General features: G+C 40.8%; 1 protein-coding gene and 1 pseudogene across 5 annotated transcripts in view; one reads left to right on the top strand and one right to left on the bottom strand.

Moving 5' to 3' along the window:
* Positions 1–27247, top strand: part of WWTR1 (WW domain containing transcription regulator 1) — a 228422-nt gene that overhangs the window by 193016 nt on the left and 8159 nt on the right. For all 5 annotated transcript variants that reach the window (XM_055247820.2, XM_063620239.1, XM_063620238.1 and 2 more), the window contains 3 exons: positions 9518–9720; positions 24102–24235; positions 25930–26042. In XM_055247820.2, the coding sequence (XP_055103795.1) occupies positions 9518–9720; positions 24102–24235; positions 25930–26042 (450 nt within the window). The remainder of the gene's footprint in view (positions 1–9517; positions 9721–24101; positions 24236–25929; positions 26043–27247) is intronic.
* Positions 26325–26420, bottom strand: LOC129467116 (uncharacterized; annotated as a pseudogene).

The following is a 27247-nucleotide window of genomic DNA, read 5'->3' as shown; positions in this document are numbered from 1 at the left end:
CTCTGTGACAGAGAAGAAGAGAATGAGGTGATTGTAAAGCTTTGCATTCTAACTTTTGGAAGCTCTTATGCTCCCCTCTCATGTTGGGTTTAGGTTCCTGGAAAGTGTTTCTGATGAAGTTTATATGAACTTACTGGCCCAGATATCAAACTGAATTAAACACTTGTTCCAAGGAGGAAGTTTCCCAGATGCCATATCAAGTGTATTACCCAGTGTATGCTTTTGAATGTTGCATATTTACCTATTTTGAAGAGCCTGCGTTCAAGTTTTAAAAACAACGTCAGCCTCTACCTGTTCTACTCTTTTTTTTTTTTGGAGACGGAGTTTCACTCTTGCTGCCCAGGCTGGAGAGCAATGGCGTGGTCTTCGCTCACCGCAACCTCCTGCCTCCAGGGTTCAAACGATTCTCCTGCCGCAGACTCCCGAGTAGCTGGGATTAAAGGCATGCGCCACTATGCCCAGCTAATTTTGTATTTTTAATAGAGATGGGGTTTCTCCATGTTGGTCAGGCTGGTCTCAAACTCCCGACCTCAGGTGATTTGCCGCCCTCAACCTCCCAAAGTGCTGGGATTACTGCGTGAGCCACCATGCCGGCTTTACCTGTTCTACTCTTAAAGGATGATGTTAGAAGTGTTATTTGGAATAGTTGATGTGGTTTTATTATAGAAGCAAGTTTTTTTTTTTTTTTAAAGATAATTTTGAATATATGTAACTGAAGTTAATTTAGCAAGGCTTTGCTAACTACCTGTGAAAACTGATATGGAAGTTAAGCCATCTTTGAAATTTTCTTTTTAAATCAACATGTGCTTATAGAAAATGTCAGCAGATATTCAAGCAGTCTTTTATGACCCTTGCTTTTCCTGTATTTTGTTTTGCTTTGTTTTTCTATTACTGTGTATCTTGAACAGCAGTCCCTCATTCTAGGCACATGAAACTGTTTTGTTCAACATTCCCTGTCTGCTTTTTTCCCTTCTCTGGCTCCGTGTCCTAAACAGCTTCTTTAATTTTAAAGAGCTAAGCACACAGTAGGGACTTAATATAATATTCATTCATATTTAATTTATAATTCAGTACTCCGCCAAGACATCCACTAAGTTACAGTGGACCAGCATTTCCTAGTATTCCTATCCAGAAGAACATCAGCCTTGCAGGTTTGAGAAACGAATTGTTGAATTCATATATCTCTTTCAGAAAGTCTTGGTACCCCCTATTACACTAAAGACTGAAAACTCTTCCAATAAAATAAATTATTTTAACTTTCTTTAGCCCAACATTTCCCAGTCTTATTAGACCAGGGAACACTTCTAGAAGCAATTTTAAAAATTTTAGCTTAATATCTATTTATTCCCCTGGGACACATTATAGACCAGATTTTCTCTTAAAGATTGTGTCCATTTTTACATACCCCAACCATTGACTATTAATATTGACTATTAAAGAGAGAGTACCCGGCATAGTTCCTGGTATTCACTGGGCACATTAAAATGTGCTGTTTTTCAAACCACTTTTAGTTTTATATTAAAATTGAGAAGAGAGTTCCTATACACTCACTCACCCAGTTTCCCCTGTTGTTAGTGTATTACATTAATATGCTACATTTGTTATAATTAGTGAGCCAGTAATTATTAAATCCATACTTTATTCAGGTTTCTTTAGTTTTTATCTAATATCTTTTTCTGTTCCAGAATCCCATACAGAATACCAAATTACCTTTGTTTTTTTGTTTTGTTTTGTGTTTTGTTTTTTGATTTTTATTTTTTTTGAGACAGGGTTTCACTCTGTTGCCCAGGCTGGAGTGCAGTAGAACGATTATGGCTCACTGTAGTCTCTTCCTCCTGGGCTCAAGTGATCCTCCTGCCCCAGCCTCCCAAGTAGCTGGGACCACAAATGCATGCCACCATGCCCAGCTAATTTTTAAAATTTTTTGTAGAGACAGGGTCTCACTATGTTGCCCAGGTTGGTCTTGAACTCCTGGCTTCCAGTGATTCTCCTGTTTCAGCCTCCCAAAGTGCTGGCATTACAGGCGTGAGCCATGGCGCTCAGCCCCCATTACCTTTACTCATCATGTCTCCTTAGGCGTCTTTTGGCTGTGACAGTTTCTTAAACTTTCCTTGTTTTTGATGACCTTAATAGTTTTAAGGAGTGTTGCTTTGGTATTTTGTAAGATGCCTTTTTATTGAAATATGTCTGATATTTTTCTCATAGGTAGACTGGAGTTATAAGTTTTTGGAAGAAGACTACAGATATAAAGTGTCATTCTAATTATATCACATCAAGGGTGCACACTATTATCATGACTTGTCACTGTTAATGTTGATCTTGATCACCTGGCCAAGGTAGTATTTTCCAAGCTTTTGCACAGTAATGCTGCCCCCCAACTCCCATCGACCACCACTCATTCAATCCTGTATTCTTTGGAATGAACTCACTATTTGCAGTTATGTTGCCTCCCATCCCCCCCACCTTTGAGCATGGTGTGTCTACATAAATGATTTTGAATTCCTCTGTAAGGGAGATTTGTCTCTTCTTCCTCCATTTATTTGTTTAATTATCTGTTCATATGAATATGGATTTGTGGAAATTACATTTTTATTAAACTAATGAACCATAGTCTACAGCCTGTGAAAACTCCCCATTATTGTTGGAACCGAAGTACAGTTAGAAAATAGGTGCTGGGGATGGAAAAAGTCATGGAGGGCTTGGGGAGGCCTTACCCATTCACTTAAATGGAATTGTGCCTCTGACACATTAACAAAACCACTTATTGTCAAAAATTCACCTCAAAGTGCCAAGAGTAGAGATACCTCCACTGAGAAGTTTGTTGTTGAAAGGAGAGAGGATGGAGATGCAACAAGAAATGCATACTAGCCTAAGATAGTCTTCTTCACCTTCCAAGACTCACATGTGAACTGGGGAGAAGGATTTGAAGGGAGTCAAGTAATTTCTGTGTCTTCCTAGCACTTAGGTGTGACTTCTCACCACTGGGCGCCAGCTGTTCTTTCCATGATCTACTCAGAGCCAGCCCCTTGCAGGCCTGTCCGCTATGGTTTTCATACTTGAGCCTACCCTTATGGTTTTGTTTTCTTCACTTGGCATTGTATATGTGTATGTGTGTAACTAAAACCTATTTTAAAAATGAGGGAAGCAAGCCCAGGACATAGAAGAGCAAGCCACTGAAACCCGCTGAGGCCAAAAAGACGTTTGTGAAACATTCCAGGAGGCGCTCTGGGCAGCCTCTGATTCACTGGCCTCCCTCATCGTCTGCAGCTCCTGGCTTAGGGAAGCTGCCAAAAGCACTTTCTTTATGAGCTGTGGCTCTCTGTTTCCTGGTGTTGCAAAAGGCAAAAGTTCAGGATTGAAGCCTTTACCTTTTCCATGTTTGCTTCTTATATAGCAAATCTTGTGCTGGCTTAGAATTGAGTCCAGGGAACTTCCTCGCCTTGAGCATACACTTAGAGCTTTGTAGAAATGACCAAGTGTATATTGTCCCAGGCAGCACTAACCAGAGGGTCATGTCCTACATGAATAACCCCCACCCCCGCCCCATTCCTGTGTTTACTGTTTGCTTCACCAAGGACACAGTCATTGAATCAAAAGTGTGTTTGTATCTCAGATGCCTTGGCACTGGTGGTTTTTTTTGTGTGTGTGTGATTTTTTCCTTTATATTGAATAATGCCAATTAAATGTTTCTAGTCACACATCTGCAGAGCATGGTTTTATCAATTTCCAAACACAGAAGAGAAAGCCAATTATTAAAAAAAAAAGAAAGAGGGAAAAGGAGATGAAAACAATGAAAAAGAAAAAGATAAATGGGAATCTAAATTTAAATTCTGACTCTCTTGGAAGGAAAAACAAAAAAGATGTCCCTGCTTTAGCTTTGATGCATTCCTGCTTCGATGGAGAAATCTTCTGTTTGGGTTATTCCTTTCTGTGGGGACTGGCAACGGTCTAGAGCTGACGAGGTCTTTAGCCTTTTTGAGGCAGTTTGTGGCAGTCTGCCTTTAATCCGGCTTGGCCTCAGATACTGCATTTGGAATACTCTGCTTTTTCTTTTGTTTTTTTTTTAAGCTGGAGTTTTCGCTCTTGTTGCCCAGGCTGGAGTGCAATGGCATGATCTCAGGTGACTGCAACCTCCACCTCCTAGGTTCAAGCCATTCTCCCGCCTCAGTCTCCCGAGTAGCTGGGATTATAGGCACCTGCCAACACGCCCAGATAATTTTTTGTATTTTTAGTAGAGACGGGGTTTTACTATGTTGGCCAGGCTGGTCTTCAACTCCTGACCTCAGGCGATCCATCTGCCTCGGCCTCCCAAAGTGCTGGGATGACAGGCATTAAGCCACCTCGCCTAGCTCTTTTTTTTTTTTTTTTTTTTAATGGAACTATTGTTCTCTCCCTAAAATGTTCTGGAATATTATCCCAAGGAGTATTTTGTTCATCACAGATGTAGATGTTTTGCCTTCCCATGCTTTGCTGAGGACTTTGTTTCTCTTTTTCTCTGCCTCTGGCCTCCTCTGCCCTCAATGTCAAAAGCAGTGGTTTTAAGGAACCTCAACCACCAGTGAAGCTCATGAGCTCCAATGTCAATGATGGTTCAGTATGGTTTGAAATTAAACAACTAGAGGGAGCAGAGTGGCAAGTTGAATCATGGGTTCCTGGGTTGAGATGAGTCACCTGGCTTCTAGGATACCGACAAGTTTTATGACCTAGATAAAATTCACTTTCTCTGAGTTTTGGTTTCCTCATCTCCATAAGGAGAGGTTGCACCAAGCAGACTCTCAGCTTCGACAGCCTTGATTATATCCTAAGCTGTATTTGTCATTTTTCAGATAATTTGGAGCTTCTTTCTTTCACTCTACCAACAAAATATTGAGTTTGATGCTTACATGGCCATGTTTTTGTTTTATGCTTTAAAATTTTTGTTTTCACTTATGTTTTACATTAAATGATAAATTCATGTAGGAAAACTTAAAATAGTACAGAAAAGGAAAAGGAAGATCTCCCATCCCTGATACCCAGTTTCTTCTGCAGAGGTGCTCACTGTTGCCAGTCTCAGGTGTACCCTTCTGTGGAGATTTGCTGCACATGCATAACATGCCCCACCTTTTCTAACCACAAACAGTAACATGCTCATAATACAGTTCTGTCCTTTGGGTTTTTCCCCTTCTGGATGATCTCTAAGAAACATTGGAATCATCATACAGAATTTCTCTAAATGGGTGGACCATATCTCCCACTGATGGACATTAAGATCATTTTTAATCTTTTGCAATTATAAACAATACTGTTTTGAATATCCTTGTACAAACTGCTCTGTTGATATGTGCTTTACTTTGAAAACAAAGCTATCATCTAAGTTCCACTCTTTTCCAGACTCTACAGTTAATAATGAGAGATGTTTAGTCTGAATGATCAAATCTAAATTAAGTGGAAGAAACCAATGTCTCCACCATTACTTCCTGTGAACGTCTCAAGTAGGGGCAAGTGTTTTAAAGACTCACATAGGTGTGGCTTGGGAAGAGCTCTTCTCCAAGTCTGAAACTCCCCCAGATTAGGATTCAGATATTAATAAAATCTGCTGAGCAATATCTGGTTGCTATGTGGCTTTGAGTAACACAGTACACTGCTTGTGAGTATGCCCAATGCAGCATTTTGTACACCGAAAAGGGCAGTCTACCTAAGTGACTGATGATAGTCCTACTAGAATTTGTTATGTCAGTAAGTCACCAGGCCTGAGTCAGTTTTAAAATTTTTCGAAGTATCTAAGTTATAAAAATTAACATAGGGCTGGGCACGGTGGCTCACGCCTGTAATCCTAGCACTTTGGGAGGCTGAGGCAGGTGGATCACTTGAGGCCAGGAGTTGGAGACCAGCCTGCCAACATGGCAAAATCCTGTCTCTACTAAAAATACAAAAATTAGCAGGGCAGGGTGGCACACGACTGTAATCCTAGCTACTCAGGAGGCTAAGACAGGAGAATCTCTTGAACCTGGGAAGCAGAGGTTGCAGTGAGCCAAGATGGCACCACTGCACTCCAGCCTGGGTGACAGAGTGACACTCTGTCTCAAAACAACAACAACAACATAGGGTTAACAATCTGTGCCTTTGAAGCCTTTTTTTTTTTCCTAGCCTGGGTATTTCTGATATCAGAACTATTGGGCATCTTTTTTGTCTCTAGTAATTGTATCAGATACTACCATATTAAATATAACTACTAGTAAGAACATACTTTTATAGAAGGTTCAGAAATGCCTGTTCCTTGAAATAATTATCATTCTTCCATCTGCGCCTCTCTTCCCTGGCTTGAAATAGGTTTCATGAATTAAACCCTTCTGGATGTCTGGATTTTGTCTTACTTGAATCTGTACTTAAGAGAACTTTTCCCCTGTGACACCATCTGTGCAAAAGCCTTTACCTCCCACCCCAGGCCTTCAAGTAGAAGTTGTAATTATACTATAACAAGCTCTAGAAGTGAAATACTCATTTCAGGTTTTTTGGCATCAATCATGACTGTGCTTTTTCTCTTATTCTTAATCTAAGAGTGTAAGAAATGCCCAACTGGTTTTATTCATTCATCAGATCGTTTCCTGAGCCTTCCCTGTGTACCTGGGATTGTGCCAGGAGGTGAGAGCCCTTGGTGGCGGGCTTAATTCTAAGAGGGAAACCTGAACTGTCTAGGCAATATACGCTGATATCTTCCCTTTTACTAGCATGTTATTGGGCCCAGAGTTGTAAATCTATCCAGGCTCTCCTCGAGCCCTTCCTCTTAGTAACGCAAGCAACATTTGGGTCCCTATTTTGATGACCTGCTATGTGTGTGGTACTTTCTTGCAAACAATTGAAGGCAGACTGTCTTTATAGGGTTGCTCTGAGGCTTCAGCAATTGTTCCTTTTCTTCAGTCTAAGATGGAACAGGAGGTGGCTAGGGACAGTTGGACGGGGTACAAGAGGATCTCGATTTTGGTCTTGGCTCTACTTGCCACTAACCAGGGCACATACCTTAACTTTTCTGGGTTAAAGTCCCTATTCCATAAAATAAGGGGATGGACTAGATAATCTCCCAGGTTCCTTATATAGCCTAACAGTTTCACGTTCCATAAGCCACACATAAAAATCCATCTCATTTCTTCACACCTCTCTTCCACCAGTCCATTAGTTTTCATGAAGGCAGGAGCTATTTTTCCAAGTTTAAGCCCAGTGCATGACACACAGCAGGAATTGCAATAACAATTTCAGTGAGCGTATGAATAAAAAAAGAACATTTTTATCCCACCCTCACCTCCATCCTGGAGAAATCTCTGCCATTGAATTCTTCCTCAAAGAAATCTATTCTTCTCTAGAAAAGCTTCAGTGTTGGTATTGTCTTTCAAAAGTATATATATGTATATGTCATTCAAATATACACATATATTATACATTTAATACATATATTTAATTTATCAAGATTTGAGCTACTTAAATTAATTTAAGCCTGTAGTCCCAGCTACTCGGAGAGGCTGAGGCAGGAGAATGGCATGAACCCGGGAGGCGGAGCTTGCAGTGAGCCGAGATTGCGCCACTGCACTCCAGCCTGGGCGACAGAGCGAGACTCCGTCTCAAAAAAAAAAAAAAAAAAAAAGAAATTTACTTGTATATCATATTTCTACATAATATTCATAGCAAACTGAAGATTAAAAATATTTAACTTGGCCGGGGGCGGTGGCTCACGCCTGTAATTCCAGCACTTTGGGAGGCCGAGGCGGGCAGATCACGAGGTCAGGAGATCGAGACCATCTTGGTTAACACAGAGAAACCCCATCTCTACTAAAAATACAAAAAATTAGCTGGGCGTGGTGGCAGGTGCCTGTAGTCCCAGCTACTCGGGAGGCTGAGGCAGGAGAATGGCATGAACCCGGGAGGCGGAGATTGCAGTGAGCCGACATCATGCCACTGCACTCCAGCCTGGGTGACAGAGCGAGACTCCATCTCAAAAAAAAAAATAATATTTAACTTAAGCCTGGGCGTGGTGGCTTCCACCTGCAATCCCAGCACTTTGGGAAGCCAAGGTGAGAGGATTGCTTGAGCCCGGGAGTTCAAGACCAGCCTAGGCAACATAGTGAAACCTTGTCTCTATGTTTAAAATACATACATATATATGAAATAGTATAAAAATATACATATATTATAAAATGTTTTAAAGTTAATGATACCAAATATAGCAAAAATTGAGAATTTTTTTCTCAGAAATGAAGTGAGTATATAAAATTATACCTTGTTGTCTTTGACCCTGACCTAGGAGGAAATAGACTGAAAAGCATGGTTTTCTTTATTACATGACATTGCCCAGCAGAAGTTAAGCAAATTTGACTGGTAAACAATTTTGAGAAAAACTAGCACTTTTAAAAATGCGTTTTTGTTAGAAATACCAATTATAAAATTTATTTAAAGATTTTAAAATTATTTTTGTAAAGTGAAGTTCCTTTTTTTTTTTTTTTTTTTTTTTTGAGACAGAGTCTCTCTTTGTCACCAGGCTGTTGAGTGCAGTGGCGCGATCTCGGCTCACTGCAACCTCCGCCTCCCGGGTTCAAGCGATTCCCCTACCTTTGCCTCATGAGTAGCTGGGACTACAGGCATGCACCATCACGCCCGGCTAATTTTTTTGTATTTTAGTAGAGATGGGGTTTCACCATGTTGGCCAGGATGGTCTCAATCTCCTGACCTCATGATCTGCTCGCTTTGGCCTCCCAAAGTGCTGGGATTACAGGCGTGAGCCACCGCTCCTGGCCATAAAGTGAAGTTCTATATGCTGAAATTTCATTGGTTGTTAAACGCAGATAGAGAATTTTTAAAAAATTTAAAATACTTCTCATGCCTTTATCCAGGCACAACATGTTTAGCATTTCTGTGTCATTTCTTTCTCCATAATTTCTCCCTTTGAAGAAACAAACATTTTTTTCTCAATCAGATATTTGTTCCTGAGTTTAGCTCATAGCTCAGGCCTCCTTGCGGCATGCTTTTCAAACAAAGGATTAATGGAGTCCTCCTTATATGTCGGCTCCTGATCTAGGTGCTTTGTGTTACATGTTGCTTATCAATTCACTGGTTTGTGTACCAGAGATCACATGCCCTCCTTACCTCTGCCATAAACACACAAATTAACTGAGAAAGTATACATGTGCGCACACACACACACAGATGATCTGGTGAAATTATCTCATAACTTGTGATAACCTTTGTGGAATTTGCTTTAGACCACTATATTCTATGTAAGGCTTAAAATGCACTCCAGACAGGGAGGTGTGAAATGAGATTTTAACAGAAACAAAAGCCGAGACTAGATGAGTCAGGATTGGGGCCAGCATTCGAGCCTCCGTGAATTGAATTAAGGTAATAATTACTTAAACAGTAATGGTTAACAGGAAAGTACTTTGGAAGGAATCTCAGGAATCTATACTCCAAAGCACAAAACATTCTGATGGTCTATTTTTGATAAGGTATTGTGGGCCCTGGTCATTAATCTGTATGTTCTTCCCGCTTGCAGTGATGAATCACCAACACCAGCAGCAGATGGCCCCCAGTACCCTGAGCCAGCAGAACCACCCCACTCAGAACCCACCCGCAGGGCTCATGAGTATGCCCAATGCGCTGACCACTCAGCAGCAGCAGCAGCAGAAACTGCGGCTTCAGAGAATCCAGATGGAAAGAGAAAGGATTCGAATGCGCCAAGAGGAGCTCATGAGGCAGGTATGGCTTTCCATGGTGTCTGGTGGAGGCTCCCTGGCCTTGGTGCCAAAGCTGATGGGTAGGTAGCTGCTTACCTTCAGGGTAATGCTTCTAGAGAAGAAGAGACAATAGGGCTCAAAGCCCTATCCAAGCCTCTTGATTAAAATCCAGTTTCTTCTCTCAGTGTTTTGCCTGCGTTTTCAGAACCAAGCTTAAGGGTACAAGGATGAGCTGTATTAGCATGGCTGCCTTTGGCTTCCACTGCTAGTCTTTAGAAGGAAAGAAAGGAGAAAGTAGAGAGACAAGAGTCTGTTGTTGTGTAACAAATTATCCCGAAATGTAGTTGGTTTAAATAGCCATTTCATTGTATCACACAATTTTGTGGGTCAGAATTTAGAAGGGGCTCACCTGGGCTATTCTTCTGCTCTACATGGCATTGACTGAGGTCATTTAGTGGTATTCAACTGGTAGGTGGGTTGGTCTGGATAGTTCACAATGGCTTTACCTAAGTGGGTGGCACGATGGTGAGGATTGGTGGAAGACTGGGCTTAGCTGGAACAAAGGCCTGGGATCTATGGTGTGGCGATCTCAGAGTAGTGGTACTTATTTTATAGCAGCTTGGGTTTTCAAGAAAAAGCATTCTAAGAGACAGGAAGTAGAAGTTGCCAATTTCTTGGGGCCTAGCTCTGGAAACGGTCATGGAATCGCTTTTGCCATACTCTCTTGGTCAAAGTAGTCACAGAGAACCCCCCTAGATTCAAGCAGATAGTGGAGTGGATGTTCCTCAGAAGAAATGACAAAGGATCTTGGTCCACCACAGAGCATGAAAAAGAGGAAAGCCGAAGGGAGAATGAGAAGGGAAAGTGGTTTGTATATGGACTCCAACAGAGTGCTCTGCAAAACTGCCTGGGCATCAATCAGGCACTTTTGTACCATACTCCATTCATTCAGTTTTCATTCCGTCAGTCAGGAATATGTTGCCGTGTGCCCTCTGTGGGTCAGGCTCAGTGCTGTACTTCAAAAACGAGTACAAGAGAATCCCTAAAAGAACCCACAGTGCTCTCCCTGTTTCAGTGGCTTGGTCTATGGAAGAGCAGAATTCTTTCTTCTGTGTTGCTAAACTAATATAACCCATGTTTGCAGGTCCCATACTTTTTTTCTGTCTACATTTTGGGGAGAAAAGCTTCAGTTTATTGTTTTAACTTTTCAGACTGTTTTGTGACTCACATGAAGCAAGATACGTGAATAACTTCCTTTTGCTACTTTAGAGAAATTAGAGAAATAAGTAGTTTTAACATTCCAGAGAACTTTCTTGGAGGAAAGGACTGAGCATGTTAGGGTAAACGCTATTTTTTTTAAAGCTACGTTTGATACTTTCAAAAATACACATTGACTTCCATAAATGAATAATGTATTTCTCATCAAATACATTCCAGGATATAAGAAATCTATATTGTGTGAGGTTTAAAATGCACGGTAAATTAAAATCATTTCTCAGATATAGTCTTTGAAAATAAGGAAAATGAATATAAATCGTGCTTTGTTGCTCAGCTGAACTTTCCTCCAAATTTGAGGAATACAACTTAATAATTAGGTAACTACAGTTGTGTCTTTTACCCTGAGGATTTATGTTTGAACTTTCACGGTTATTTCAGGCTAACGGTTGTTTATACTGATTTTAGATATGTAGTGTCATGTTTCTTGATGGGAAATAATTGTATTATTAGTGGTTTTCTGTCTTTGAATAATAATTTTATTTGGAATAATTTTTCTATTTTATAATGTAGGGTAAATTAAACAGTATCCCAACAGCATTTTATACATTCTCAGTTTTATACTTAAATGAGCTTTAGTGAGTTTTTTCTTTTCTACACAAAGATGTGACCATTCTGCAAAGAATGACTTGCTTCTGTGTTTTTGCGGGTGTGTTTCTCTTTCTCTTGCTTCCCCTCCTTCTTTCCCACAGAAAGTATTTCTGAAAAGGGGTGGGAAAAGTGCCCCAGATTGTTTCCTTTATTCCAGCTGTAGGTGCCTTTGAACCAGGATGTAGTACTGATGGTTCATATTACAGAAATGCCAACCAAGTTCCTTAAATGCTGATCCTTGGAGGCTGTGGAACGCGGGGTGTTGTGCTGCATCATAGTGAGCAATTGCATTGTTGCATTGTATATGAAGCAGGAGAAAAGATTGTCCAGATTTGCTCACAGAGGCTCACGTAGTTCAGCCTTGATTCTGTGTGTGTGTGTGTGTGTGTGTAGTTAGGAGGAGATGGAATGGTGGGGTGGATGGTTCTGGTGTTCTGATGCCTTTTTATTTTTGTTAGGGAGTACAGGAAAAGGTCTAAATAGACTTTTTCATCATGGCAGATCTTTTCCCCGTGCAGAAGCAGCATGCTCCTGATTGTCAAAGATATGATTTAAGACCATATAATAAATGGCATTGGAGTGTTCTATAATAGTTTTCTGGGGCATTTGCCAGGACACCTGATTATTCAGTATTCAGGTGTGGGCTCTGTGTTTCATCTTGGTGGATTTTTTGAACTCTTTTGGTGATTCTCTGCTTCACTTTTTGAACCTAAGCCATGGCAGCAGCAGGGAAATGGACTGGAATTAAAAGTGATCTTTGGCTCACTTGTTTAGTTGCCTTTCAGCATCTGGTAGGAATTTGGAGCGATGGGGGAAATGGTGGTCCTGGTGAAATTTAAAGATTATCTGTACACTTCTGTTTGTTCTCTCTGTCCTACCCCTATGTCCTGGGTAGTCAACAACTGCCTGAATATCCCTTGCTCAGTGGACAGTTTGTAATTACACTGGCTCTCCTCTTGCTTGTAGGTGGCCTTAATTGTACAGCCTGTCTTCTTGGGGCCCAGGCCCTGCAGGTAGGCCTAGACCTACCTGCCCTTCTACCAACTGAGCCTGTCAGGGAGCAAGGCCCCAGGCTATGCTCTCTTTCTATAGAAGAAAGGGAGGTTGGCAAAATTTAATAAGTAGATGACTTTATCCCCTAATTATTAATAAATTATCACTGCTGTCTATAGTTTTATCATTCTTGAATGATACGACGAATCTGAAAGGTCCCTATGGAGAATATGCTATATAAATATTGTTTCATTTTTCTTCCTGTTCCTTCTGCTATGCTGTTGTTCCACTAAGCATATAGTTTGATGATGTTGTGCCATGAAAAAAACAACTCCTTGGTCCTTGTTGCATGATTTGATGTATACCACAATGCCAAAGGGTCACCTATTAACTCGTCGGCATTGAGATCATGCGAGAATATTAACAAAATGGATCTGAGGAAACTTCGATTACAAATCTAAAGTGAGCCTTCATTATTTCAGTATGGAAGCTCATATTTTTTTTCCTTTCTTCATCCCTTTATGTCTTCATTCATTCAATCAATATTTATTTAGTGGAAAATAACAGACAGGTAAATGGGACGTGACTGCCTTCAGATAACTTGTATTTTTGCAGAAAAGGAAAAATAATTAACTTTAATCCAAATTAAAGACCAGAAGAGTAAATTAAAACCATTCCCTGCTTCATAGGGGCCCAGTGGCTACCATCTTTGACTTTCATTACTGGAACTGAGACCAGATGCACCTGAGCAGAGTTCTGTGAAAGTGAGCATCAGATACTCCTTTTTCTTTCCAGTGACCCCTTAGGTTACCAGCTACAGAATTAGGATCAAAAGAGCCAGTAAGGTTTGGTATCTCTGCTGATAAGGGATCTTCTGAAGTAGGAGAATTTCCTTAAATGCAGTCCCTCCAATTTAGCATTGGCTGCTGTAGCAACAGAGATGAGCTACTTGTATCTGATAATTGATGAATTATCTTGGAATGCGGCAGACACTCCAAGTGGAGGGGTACCAGGGAGCATGAGGGGATGCCACCAGGCCTGCAGTACACAGCCGTATCAGGAAAGTAGACCTCTTCCCACTGTCAACAGGCATCTAACATGGAAGACATAAAGAGTACATTTCTGTGAAAGGAAGTCTTTTGTCCGTGATAGAGTTTTCTTTTATTTTTACTGAATTTCCCAAAGGCTGTGAGGCTACTTCAGGTTCACCAAAGAAATGGCAACTCTAGAAAAAAAAAGCAATTCTTATTGAAGGTTTGCTTTCTCTTCATTTTTTAAAGGAAATTAAAATTTGGTTTGTAGAGTTTTTTTAAGTAGAAAAAAATTTTAATTTTTGACTAAGCGTGGTGGCTGATACATGTAATCCCAGCACTCTGGGAAGCAAAGGCGGGCAGATCACTTGAGGTCAGGAGTTCGAGACCAGCCTGGCCAACAAGGTGAAACCGCATCTCTACTAAAAATACAAAAATTAGCTAGACATAATGGCGGGTGCCGGTAGTCTCAGCTACTCAGGAGGCTGAGGCAGGAGAATCTCTTGGACCTGAGAGGTGGAGGTTGCAGTGAGCTGAGATCAAGCCACTGCACTCCAGCCTGGGCAACAGAGTGAGACTCTGTCTCAAAAAAATATATATAATTTACTGAGTTACTTTTGTGATTAACATTTAAAAAAGTGTTTTTGCTAAGTGCGAGAAGCCAGACTTCCCCCAAAAACTACATCCTTTATGATTCCATTTGTGTGACGTTCTGGAAAAGCAAAACTATGGGGACAGAGAAGAGATGAGCACTTGCCAGGGTTGGCAGTACAGAAAGAGTGGACTCCAAAGGGGCAGCACTGAGGAATTGTGGGGCAGATGGCACAGTTCCGTGTCTTGGTTGTGATGGCTATTCCACAGCTCTATGCATTTGTCAAAACTCAGACATGTATACCACAAAGAGTGAATTTTACTGTATGTAAACAAAAAGGATAATAAAAGAAAATTAATTGCTACACACAAAAAGACAAAACATATGTTTATGGTACGGAATGTATAAAATACTAAACAACAAAAAAGGAAATTATAATCACCTCTACTCTTACCTAGAAAGAGTGGCTGTAAATATGCTGATGATTTCTTTCTAGTCTTTTTGTATGTATCATGTGTATCAATGTGTCTACTTTGTTTTTTAAAAAACAAAAGTGGTAGCATACTTTAATACTGTTTTGTTGCCTCTTCTTAATATATTGGGAAGTCATTTGTTTATTCTGTGTCAGCCGTGAAGTTGTGCTGTGACTTTGTATGTCCCCATTCCAAGCGCCTAGAATCCTTTCTACAACAGACCGTACATAAATTTTTAAATGTCATGAGCCACAGACACCCACAAGACTACAGAATATTCTGTTGTTACAACTGAAAAATTCAATGCAATATTTGCTCAGTATCCTAAAAGGCATAATTGCAACTTTACCAAATGAAGTGGGAAATCGTAGTCACGGGTTAAGACATTGAGAAACAGGCTTCTCAATGCCTGTTTATCTAAAAGAACAATTCCTTGACATGAAAACAGGCATATGGCTTTACCTGAAGAGAGTATTTCTTTTCATGTGTATTAATCATTTAAATATAATGGTTTGGGGCCATCTGTCTGGAAGATTTTAACCTTGACGACAGGACCTGGAAGACGAATAAGTGGCAAAGCCTTGGCTCCCCCTTGCCCCTTCAAATTCAGCCCTGCTTTTACCCTCAACCTTTTCTTTCTTCTTCTTTTTTTTATCTGGGGGTTGGGGGACAGGAGAATGCAGTTTGTCAAACAAAAATGCTGACTAAGCCTGGCCTCCGGTCGCCGGGGCAACAGGGACGAGAAAAGAGGGAGGTTTCAGAATTCTTTTGGCAGGTCTGTGGGATTTCTGCTGGGCTTGACAGCCACCGGCCAGGCGAGCCAGCTGGCTGACCTCGCACAGCCATCCTGACAGAGGGCTCCTGGAGGGGGACACACCTGGCTGTGAGCAGCACTGGCCTGGGGAAGGTTCTGAGGCCTGTTTTTTTTTGTTTGTTTGTTTTGTTTTTTTTTTTGTCATGCAAAGAATAGCTATTTAAAATAGCAAGCTAGGAAAGTGTCATATTGGAGCAGATCATGAAGCATAAATGTAGGCTATTTCATAGCTTTTGCTTCAGAACGGGGGACTATTTAAATTTTAGAAAAGCATTTCATAGCATTAGGTTTCAGAGCTGACTGGGTTAGCAGAGGTCACGTAGTCTAACATTTTGTGAATCTATGAATCCCTTCATATAAGCTTGGCTGTTTAAGTTCATTCATTCACATATTTGTTTTACAAATGCTCTAGGCATTAAAAGTACAGCTGTGAACAACAGACCCAGCCCCTTCCCTCACAGAACTTCCATTCTAGCTTGTGTCAAGTGTTTTATTTGCCTACATGTCCCAGAAATAATCCATTTTCCAAAATGTCCCAGTGTGCCCTTGTTGTTAAATAATAGTATCAATTCAAGCCTTTTTTTGTTTCTTTTTCTTCTTCTTTTTGAGACACAGTCTCACTTCATCACCCAGGCTGGAGTGCAGTGGCACAATCTTGGCTCACTGCAACCTTCACCTCCCAGGTTCAAGTGATTCTCATGCCTCAGCCTCCTGAGTAGCTGGGATTACAAGTGCGCATCACCACGCCTGGCTAATTTTTTGTATTTTAGTAGAGATAGGGTTTTGCCATGTTGGCCGGGCTGGTCTCGAACTCCTGGCCTCAAGCGATCCGCCCACCTTGGCCTCCCAAAGTGGTGGGATTACAGGTGTGAGCCACTGCACCAGGCCTCAGCCTTTTTTTTTTTAAATGAAGACAGACGAGTATCTAAATGATAATGTTTTCTTTAATGTGATTTGAAAGGACAACAGAAACCAATTGTGGAACAATACAAATTTGCTTTATGCACTCTGAGTAAAAAGAGCAACAAATAGACCATAGATAATAATGACAAACTTAATAAATGGCTTCCTTAAAGTATCGCAGTTTCGATTGTTCTTTTATAGGGACAGTCTGGCAGCTGAGCATTAGTGATGAGTTGTTTCAAAAAGGGAGTCTCCGGGAAGTGTGACAGTGCATTTTAGAATCCCTTGGCACCGAATTAAAAAGAAATATACATCAGTAATTTTTTTGTCCCCGCCGCCGTCCCCCGTAAAGAAGGTAAATAATTCAACATTCTCTCTCTGAAGTACCTCAGGGTTTTGGCAGAGAAAGCAATTTCTCTGCATCCAGAATAACTATTTTAAAGTTAGGATTTCAAAATACTCTTTTTTTTTTTTCATTTTTTCTCTACTCACCCCGCCCTTTATAATTAAAACAATCCAATCTTCCATTTTTGTAGAGTCCCTGGCCACACACACTTAAATTAAGCAGAGCAGCCTCTGAAGAGCTGATTGTCATTTGTTTCCCTTTCAAAGTGCATTCTGGTGAGGGCAGGAGCTGGCTGGCAGAGTGTTCCCTCAGCCAAGGCGGGACAGAGCTGCAGATGCTTTCAGCTGCTGTTTACTTTCTCACCTCCTCTGTTGGTTTATTCCACAGGCAAGCTGCGGGCCAAGGACCTGGAAGGAGAGGAGGTTTGAGGTTTGCTTCCTGGGACACCTTCAGCTCACAAATAATCATTTGTCTTTCACATACTTACTTCTCCAGCTATTTTACACATCACCCGTCCTCCAGCTGCTAGGAAAGGGTATTTTTTAACCCATAAATAATTACTCACGTCAGAGAGCTAGATAGACGACCACAAACTCACCAAGAGATTCTTGAGCCCTTATTTTGCAAGTCTTTCCACCCCAAGCTTGGACATAGACAAAAATAAGTTTGTTGGAGGAGGATTGGGTCAGGGTTAGCAGGGAGAGCTTTCCTTCTGAAAAGTGCCCTTAAGATTGGAACTTATAACTTTGCTTGTTGGGTTGTGAATTCCTAGGATATGAGCTGCACTCATATACATTGAAAACTATCATTGAATACGTCCAGTTCATTCTGTTGCCCTGTTCAGGGAGGAAAACTATGTTCAGGAAAGTTAAATCGGCTGTCTCATTAAATTTCCTCTGAACTGTCTGAGGTAGATGGGTTGGTCTTTCTATTTTATAGCTGGGAAAACAGGCTCGGAAAAATGAAGTAACTTGCCCAGTTCTCACAGCCAGTAGGTGAAAGGGTTGACAATTTGAGGTCTGCCAACCTCAACCCTCAACTTTTCTTTCTCTGCCACACTGAGACTTTGCCACACTCTTAACTCTGAGCCTCAGTTTCCTCATCTGTAAAATGGAGACAATTGGGTTGTCATGAGGATGAGATGAAATAACATGGTTTTTTTTCTTTTCTTTTCTTTTCTTTTCTTTTTTTTTAAGATGGAGTCTCATTCTGTTGCCCACGCTGGAGTGCAGTGGCAGAATCTTGGCTCACTGCAACCTCCGCCTCCTGGATTCAAGCAATTCTCCTGCCTCAGCCTCCCAAGTAGCTGGGACTACAGGCACATGCCACCATGCCCGGCTAATTTTTTGTATCTTTAGTAGAAACAAGGTTTCACCATGTTAGCCAGGATGGGAAATAACATGTTAAAGGGCTCAGAACAGTGTTTCACACACAGTAAGCAATATGCAATTTTTAGCTAATATCTCTGCCTCCCACACCATTTAACACTATCAGCAGCTTGTTCTGTTAACTGCCTCACTATGCCAGGTCCATTATAAATACGCTTTCTAATCTTTATAGCATCCCAGCAAGATCAGTCTTATAAACCACCTTTTTTTTTTTCAGATGAACAAACTATCAAGAAAGGTTAAGAATTTAGTTCAAGATGCCACAACATGTAGTAGCTGAACTGGGATTTGAACTCCAATCTTTCTGGTTCCAAAGACAGTTTTTCTCTTGTGCCATGCTACCTTTTCGGTGCCAAGCTCTGGACCCCAACTTAAACCCCAACTACTGTTTGAGAATTCCAGTGGCTAATAGCCTGGAGAATTGAGAAGAAGGCAGTTCCTGCACTGAACTGATAAGTAACTAGAAAGCCCTTCATCATATCTGCCTGAAATCTAGGCTAGAAGAGATCTTCCTTCTTTCCTGTGACAGTTCATTAATAATTTGAGAGCCACTGTGTGTCCTTCTAGTCTTCCCGTGTGGTTAGATAGCCCCACGCTTCTTCATAGGATGTGATGCCCTGACCCTTCTCTATCTTGATTGTTCTCTGGTCACTCTTTGAAAAGATTTCAGTAAGGTAAAGTGTTGGGTAGGGACCTGGATGCAGCCTTGCACATGAAGGTTGATTGGAGGAAGAGGTCAGTTGAAATAGCTAGAGAAGCAATGATGACCTACTTCTTGAGATGGAAAGCAGGTTTTGAGCTTGATCTAGGAAACTGAAGGTTTGTTTGGAGGGCAGGGTGGACATAGAGGGGACCCTGGAAGGGATCTGTGAATATACCTGTTTAACTGGAGCACAGTGGGAAATGAGTGACAAGCCAGCTTAGCATTTGTTTTCCTGCCTCGACTAGAGGGAGCAGAGGAAGGATGGGGCGCTGAGTGAAGGCAGCTGCACCACCGATGCTCAGTGGCAGAGGCCTTGAGTTATGCCCTCAGCCAGCCTTGGCCAACTGTCACCCCTCTGTTTCCATGGAAGCTTACTTCCTCCAGTGCCTGTCTTTGTCTTTGCTTCAGCTGCTTTAGTTTCATCCATTTTGACTGCTGCTGTTTGGTCTAAGTCAGATGTTTGCCTTTCATTTTTACCCATGCAAGGGTAGTGGATGTCATGTGGCTGTCCAAATCCTACTGGGTCTGGGCTTTAATTTTATACCTAAATTTAGTTTAAAACAAAACCCTCCCCTGTTTGGATGGCAACATGTTGGTGAGGTTAGCCCTTTTATTTTCAGACCTCGGGTTTTGTACAGTTTCTTTTTCTCTTTCAGTTCATGAGTTGGAATAGGGAAGTATTTTCATTCAAAAAAAGGCTAGAATTTTTAAAGTTCTAAATATATAACTTGTATTATAAAATTTAGTGAAATAAAACATCTCACTACTTTCCATTTATATTCAGAACAAATTTTATGTTATATAAAAATGGAAACCTCTCCTTGTTTAAAAAAATTATTTTCTTAGCCTTGGTGACCATTATGATGAATTTCACACTTTGGTTTAATCCCTCAAGGTGAAAGTTGACCAGGAAGAAATCTCTCACCACTTAAAGTGGATCAGTTCTACATGACAGTGTGACTTTTAAAATTGTTTATTTTGTTTTTTTTTTTGAGATTGGAATTCAGAAAATGAAATAATAATAATTCCTTCAGCATTTATTATGTGATCTTGAGTGCTGGGCACTGTTCTAAGCACCTTGTAGTGTTACCCGTTTTATCATCACAGCAGCCTTCTTGGATGGTTGCTCTTATTATCCCCACTTTACAAATGAGGAACAGAGGGTTAAATAACTTTCCGTTAGATAGCAGGACCAGGGTTCCAATTCAAGCATCTAGCTCCTGGCCACTCGGCCCTGCTGTTCATCCTATGTTAGGGGCAGGAAAGAGTGCAGCAGGACCATTTCTTGAGGATGGAGTCTGCACCTGGCTAGTTGGGTTGTATACAATAGGCTATTATTTCACTCATATTTGTGGTTGAGGTGAGATTGCATGTTCTTAGTTTATATTTCCAAGTACCCACTCTATGCCTAGCACTGTTAAGGTAGTTGGGATACAGGAGTGAACATAACAAACAAGGCCCCTTCCCTCGTGGAGCTTACATTTTGGTAGGAAAGACAGAGAATGAAAACCTAAGTTGCATTGAATAAAATTAATGCAGATTAAGAGACAGAAAATGACAGGGGTGAGGCCATTTTAGACAGGGGTGAGGTAGGAGCATCTCTGAAGAGATGACATCTGTAGGAGGCAGGCAGTAAGTGAGGGAATAAGCTTTAGGAAGATCTGAGGAACACCTTGCAAGCAGATGGAACAGTTGGTGCAGGTGCAGGAGGTGGGAGGAGCAGCAGAGAAACCAGGAGACTGGAAGGGGGTGAAGGAGGGGAGCACATCAGAGACACGGGAGGAAAGGGTGGCCAGGGCTGTTATGCAGGGTGTGGTGGTCTGCAGTGAGGACCTGCCTCTATTTACCATCCAGGTGGAACAAGAAGCAGGTCGCTTTAGAGCAGGGGGTCACGTGAACTTCACTTTGGCTGCTATGTGGAATAACTTGTGACCCAAGAATGATTTTGGAATAATCTTAGACAAAGTGTCGTATTATAAATAATAACTTTCTAATTCAGACTGGCCTAATTTATATTTCAAAGCTATTGTTCAGGCCGGGTGCAGTGGCTCACGCCTGTAATCCCAGCACTTTGGGAGGCCAAGGTGGGCAGATCATTTGAGGCCAGGAGTTCGAGACCAGCATAGGCAACATGGCGCAACCATATCTCCACTAAAAATACAAAAATTAGCTGGGCATGGTGGCACATGCCTGTAGTCCCAGCTACTCGGGAGGCTGAGGCATGAAACTTGCTTGAACCCTGTAGGCGAAGGTTGCAGTGAGCCGAGATCACGCCACTGCACTCCAGCCTGGGTGAGAGAATGAGATTCCATCTCAAAAAAAAAAAAAGCAATCATTCCGGGTACATTCAACACCCTTTCTGATTTTTCTCTTATTTGTTAGTCAGTTGAAGGTAGAAAATGATACTGTGAGCCCCCTACAGACAGAAGGCAGCATTTGCCCTTAGGATGACTTGGTTAAGTCTTCAGTGTAGTTAGGGAAACATCGGTGCTGGAGAATAGAGCTTCTGTTCTCTTTGATTTGAAATAGATGGAATAAATGTGAAATGGCACAGTGAAACATTTCCTCCAATATAGTGTAGGTTTTTCAGCTTTAGTTATCATAAATAATCCTTTAAATTTTATTTATGTATTTTATTTATATATTTAGACACACACAAGCATTATTTTATGTTTTATTTACTGGAAATAGCTAGGAGTAATTTAAATTAATAGGAAAGTTTAGAACTATTTATTTTATATCTAATTTTTGATATTCTTATAATTTTATATATTATTACAGATAACAATTCGTATGTGTTATATATAATGTATTTTTTTATCCCATGAAGTTCCAGAAATGATTCTTACTATATCTAAATTTAGAACTCCTAGAAATTGCAGATTCAATTTGTATTTTTTTTTTTTTCTTTTTTTGAGACAGAGTCTCGCTCTGTCACCCAGGCTGGAGTACGGTGGTGCAATCTTGGCTCAGTGCAACCTCCGCCTCCCGAGTTCAAGCGATTCTCCTGCATCAGCCTCCCGAGTAGCTGGGACCACAGGTGCATGCCACCATGCCCGGCTAATTTTTTGTATTTTCAGTAGAGACGGGGTTTCACCGTGTTAGCCAGGATGGTCTCGATCTCCTGACCTTGTGATCCACCCGCCTCGGCCTCCCAAAGTGCTGGGATTACAGGCATGAGCCACCGCCCGGCCTCAACTTGTATTCTTAAGACATATGTAGATAAAGTTTTGTCAAATAGAAAGGAATGCAGCCATCTCATCAACTTTTAAATTAAAAGTGTATTTGTTTAGAGGTAAACTCCCACATTTATTCAGAATGGTTGAAAAATGGAATATTCTAGTAAAGTTCATGTTTTTGGATAATGAGGGTTATGAGTCAAAAGATTCTTGCATTTATGGTTAATAAAGTACTAGAAATTTACCATTGATGAGATACGTTTTTTCAAACTGTGGCTCAGCGTGTATGAGTGTGCTTGAGGGATGGGGACTGGTGGAGTCCAGGCTTTTTATGCCAGATTCAATTCCTGTTGTTCCTTCTGAGGCTTTCAGGAAAACTTTGGTTGGATGATAAGGTTTCTAATGCACCCTGCCTGCCATGTTAAAAATAACTATCAGAAAATAATTAGATTTTTCTAGGTTTATTCAGAGGGCACTTCCAACATTTAGATGATGGATGAAAATCAATTTTTACCAAAAAAACTCCAGTTTTTGGTTTGCTTTTGATAGATTCCTGAATAAAATTTGTTAAGTATTTGATTATTTACAATCTAGATGAACAGAAGTAAGCTAGAGACCCTTTCCAGCTAGAAGATTTATTTCAGTATAAGTTAACAATACAGTTTTTTATTTTTTAAAATCAATCAGGTCTCTCATGGTTTGTAACAGCACAACGAACTCTAGTAACTGAAAATTTTTATAGCCGATGACTTCACTAGGACTTGTCTAGACAGCAGTTACCCTCTAAAGTCACAGCATGTTAGGGCTGGAAGAGATCTAATGAAGATACTGTAATTTAGAAGTCCTAAATGTTCTGTTTGCCATTGTAGCCATGGTTTTAAGGTTTGAGGGACAGTGAGAGACCAATGACTTCAGCATGGAAAGTGGGAAACTGATAGGCATAAATATGGGGAAAGGCCTAACCTTGGTTTGGGATGCAAATGTAAACATACAAAAGTATTCTCTGGAAACATCAGCAAATTTGAAAGGAATCTGATGTCTGGTTATGTTTGTCAAAATGCAGAGACTCCTGGAGATTATACCTAGAACAAGTAATTGCAGTCAGTACATTTGTAGCCTTTTGGATTGACTCTTCTTGGCAACGTAATGCTAGCTTTTATAAAATAATGCTTGTATTATTTGTTTCTGCTAATGAAATCCATATGCTGTGAAACAGTTACTTGTCTGTGGGATTTGGATTGGATCTACATGGTTCCCCAACCTTCAGCATTTTAGTCAACAAACTAGTCAAATAGATTGACTTTTTTTTTTTTTTTTGAGACAGTGTCTCACTCTGTCACCCAGGCTGGAGTACAGTGGCGTGATCTCTGCTCACTTTAATCTCAACCTCCCAGGCACGGGGCTCCTCCTACCTCAGCCTCCCAAGTAGCACCACACCCAGCTAATTTTTGTATTTTTTGTAGAAACAGGGTTTCACCCTGTTGCCCAGGCTGATCTCGAACTTGTGGGCTCCAGTGATCCGCCCACCTCGACCTCCCAAAGTGCTGGGATTATGGACGTGAGCCACCACCCCGGCCACTGATTGACTTTTTAAAGTAAACTTTCAACTCATTGTTTTGCTTTCCTGTCTGTAAACATAAAACTGCCAGATGCAATTTAATGTAGAGCCTGGACTCTGTAATTCCACATTTACTGGCCTGTAAGTGGCAAAGACCAGAATGTACTTTATAGTCCAGAGGATTCTGATTGCTTTGATTGATGTAGATTTGGTTTGAGAAACTGAGATAGAAATAACCTTGTCTCTGACAAAGTGTTTTGAGAGGCCTTTCTGTGATTTGGGTGTTTAAATAATTGCATGGGTGGGATGATTGCAACATTAAGTGCCCTTAGGTCAAATAATAGCTGAGCTTCCCATTAACTTTGTGAATGTGAAGTGACTTATGTCTGTAAGACTTTCTTCAGAGGAAGAATTCTAATGGTTGCCTGGTGATTTTGACTTGCTGGGAGTAAATACACGGTGCTTTGTATTTGGTGAAAAGTTTTGATGTGAAGTACACTTTGCTCCATGCCTTGTGACAATGAGTGCATGACTCTTGCTTCCCACTCTGACTGTAGGAAGCTGCCCTCTGTCGACAGCTCCCCATGGAAGCTGAGACTCTTGCCCCAGTTCAGCCTGCTGTCAACCCACCCACGATGACCCCAGACATGAGATCCATCACTAATAATAGCTCAGATCCTTTCCTCAATGGGTAAGTTAATATTTGGGGGCCACTTATTTTTATTCTCTTTATTACGTGATCTAGACTATAATAGGATCTTTGTTTACATTGGGAAGAGGTGGGGAGCTTGAGGGTTGAGGGTGAGGATAAAGGGAGGAAGTGGGAGGAGCTGGCAGAAAAAAGAAAAGCAGGGAAAATCATCTGCCTGTTAAAAAATTTCCAAATTAAAAAATTGGCGATAAGACGTAGAATAAACCCCTAGTCAAGAATTTGAAAATGGGCATGAACTTATATTTTTAAACATGATAGTGTTGTCTAGTACTTATACTTGGAAGAATCTTCTGGTTTTATGTAACCAACAGGGGATAAAAGCATGCCATATGGAAAATTGAGAACAGAACAATTAAGAGATTATGTTCGGCCAGGCACCGTGGCTCATGCCTGTAATCCCAGCACTTTGGGAGGCCGAGGCTGGTGAATCACCTGAGGTCGGGAGTTCGAGACCAGCCTGACCAACATGGAGAAACCCTGTCTCTACTAAAAATACAAAGTTAGCAGGGCATGGTGGTGCATGCCTGTAATCCCAGCTACTCAGGAGGCTGAGAATTGCTTGAACCCGGGAGGAGGAGGTTGCCGTGAGCTGAGATTGCACCATTGCACTCCAGCCTCGGCAACAAGAGTGAAACTCCGTCTCAAAAAAAAAAAGAGAGATGATGTTCAGGGTGAAATGTGAATAAGATCTATAGTTTAGTAAATAATATTCTACAGTGTCAGATTTCTGGTTTTGGTAATTGCACTGTGGTTATGTAAGATGTTATTACTGGGGAAGCTGGTGAAGGGTACATGGGAACTCTCTGTACTCTTGTTGCGTCTTCTATGTGAGTTTAAAATAATTTCACAATTTAAAAAGTAATTAAAACAAAGGAGCAAAAGGGAAAGAGAATTTAGCCAGAAATATCTTCATGAGCAGAAGTAGTCTTTAAATCAAATAAAAAGGGCAATTCTGTATTTCCTCTGCCTTTTATTCTGCCCTTGCAGAGATGTCTGGCAAACAAACAATACAATTATGAACATTATTAAAGATAGAGATAAAAACAAATAGTAGCTGAAATAATAAGTAATGAAGGTTTTTAATTGTTGATTTTAAAGTGTTTGAAACACAGAGAAGTACAAAGAATAACATGAATTACCCATGTACCCACTACCCAGATTTGCCATATTTTAATTTAATCTTACTTTTTAACAAATAAAATATTACAATTAATATTTGAATCCGTCCCCCACGCCGCTGAAATCTCATTTCTTTTCCCTTCTGTCCCCAGTGGTAGCCACTATTCAGAAACTGGCGTGTGTCCATCACACAGACTTTTATACCTCTTACTGCCTGTTAGTGTATGTATCCATAAGAAATATTCAACATTGTTTTTGTTTTTTTTTAAAAGTTTCACATACATGGTGTCATAATCTGTATGTTGAAGAGTGTTCAAATGGTTATTTTGAGGTGAAAAGGAAATCAATATCAATTTACTGTGAATGGCCCCACATGATTACTTTCATTTTCATGAGGGTATGTATTTCAAAATTAAAGCTTTCCTTCCTCCCTAACCTGGAAAGTTGGGCAGAATGGCACAACTACACTAGTTTAGAGCTTTTGTGACTGTGTTTTAATTTTGAGATTTATTTAGTGGGCTCATATTGAAGTTTCTTCATCTTTTGCATTGCAGAGGGCCATATCATTCGAGAGAGCAGAGCACTGACAGTGGCCTGGGGTTAGGGTGCTACAGTGTCCCCACAACTCCGGAGGACTTCCTCAGCAATGTGGATGAGATGGATACAGGTAGGAGCAAAGCCTGCAAGCACTTCCAGTGGGTTTGTGTTTTTTAAATGATCTCTCCGGTCATCTCAATTTTATTTTTCTTTTATTTTATTTTTATAATTTCAACTTTTATTTTATATTTGGGGGTACATGTGCAGGTTTGCTACATGGTTATGTGATGCTGGGGTTTGGGATACGATTGCTTTCGTCACCCAGGTAGTGAGCATAGTACCCAATAGTTTGTTTTTCACCCCTTGTTCCTCCCCACTCCCAGTAGTCCCCAGTGTCTGTAAACATGTTGAAAAAAAAGTGGAATGCTTCATGAATTTACATATCATTCTCATGCAGGGGCCATGCTAATCATTCCAGTTTTAGTATAAGTGCTGCCAGAGCGAGTACGGTCATCTCAATTTTAAAATCCAACCAGAAACACTCAATCTCAACAACAACATAAAATAACAACTGAAAAGCCACTGAACCCCCAGGCACTATTAATAAACTGTAGCCCCTTCCTCATAGATTATACAAGTATAGTTTTACATCTGGGCACAGGATTTTAAATTCTGTGTTTTGTTTTTTTTTTAATTCTTTTTTTTAATTCTTTTTTTAATTCTTTGCTCCATATAGTACCTTCCTCATGATTGCATCAAGACACCACTGTTTGCTTTGCCATGCTTCCACAGTGGGGTATTTATTTATTTATTTATTTATTTTATTTTATTTTATTTTTGAGACGGAGTCTTTCTCTGTCCCCCAGGCTAGAGTGCAGTGGCGCGATCTCGGCTCACTGCAAGCTCCGCCTCCCGGGTTCACGCCATTCTCCTGCCTCAGCCTCCCGAGTAGCTGGGACTACAGGCGCTCGCCAACAGGCCCGGCTAATTTTTTTGTATTTTTAGTAGAGACGGGGTTTCACCGTATTAGCCAGGATGGTCTCGATCTCCTGACCTCGTGATCCGCCCGCCTCGGCCTCCCAAAGTGCTGGGATTACAGGCTTGAGCCACCGCGCCCGGCCTTACAGTAGGGTATTTATTGTTCTAGTTTTTAGTTGTAATATATGGGCCATCCTTTCTCCTGGAAAGTGACACTGGTTTATAATTCCAGTATCCAATTTTTTTCATGTCATTCACTGCATTTGAAAAGCAATTGGCAGTGGGTATTTGGAATGTTGAGCAACTCAGAGGATTCAAAATTGTCACTTCCAAGTTCCAACATGGTAACGACATCCT

Source organism: Symphalangus syndactylus, chromosome 17, assembly GCF_028878055.3.
Source record: "Symphalangus syndactylus isolate Jambi chromosome 17, NHGRI_mSymSyn1-v2.1_pri, whole genome shotgun sequence".
NCBI lineage: Eukaryota > Metazoa > Chordata > Mammalia > Primates > Hylobatidae > Symphalangus > Symphalangus syndactylus.
The sequence above is the reverse complement of the archived record's forward strand: the minus strand, read 5'-3'. Positions and strand labels throughout refer to the sequence as shown.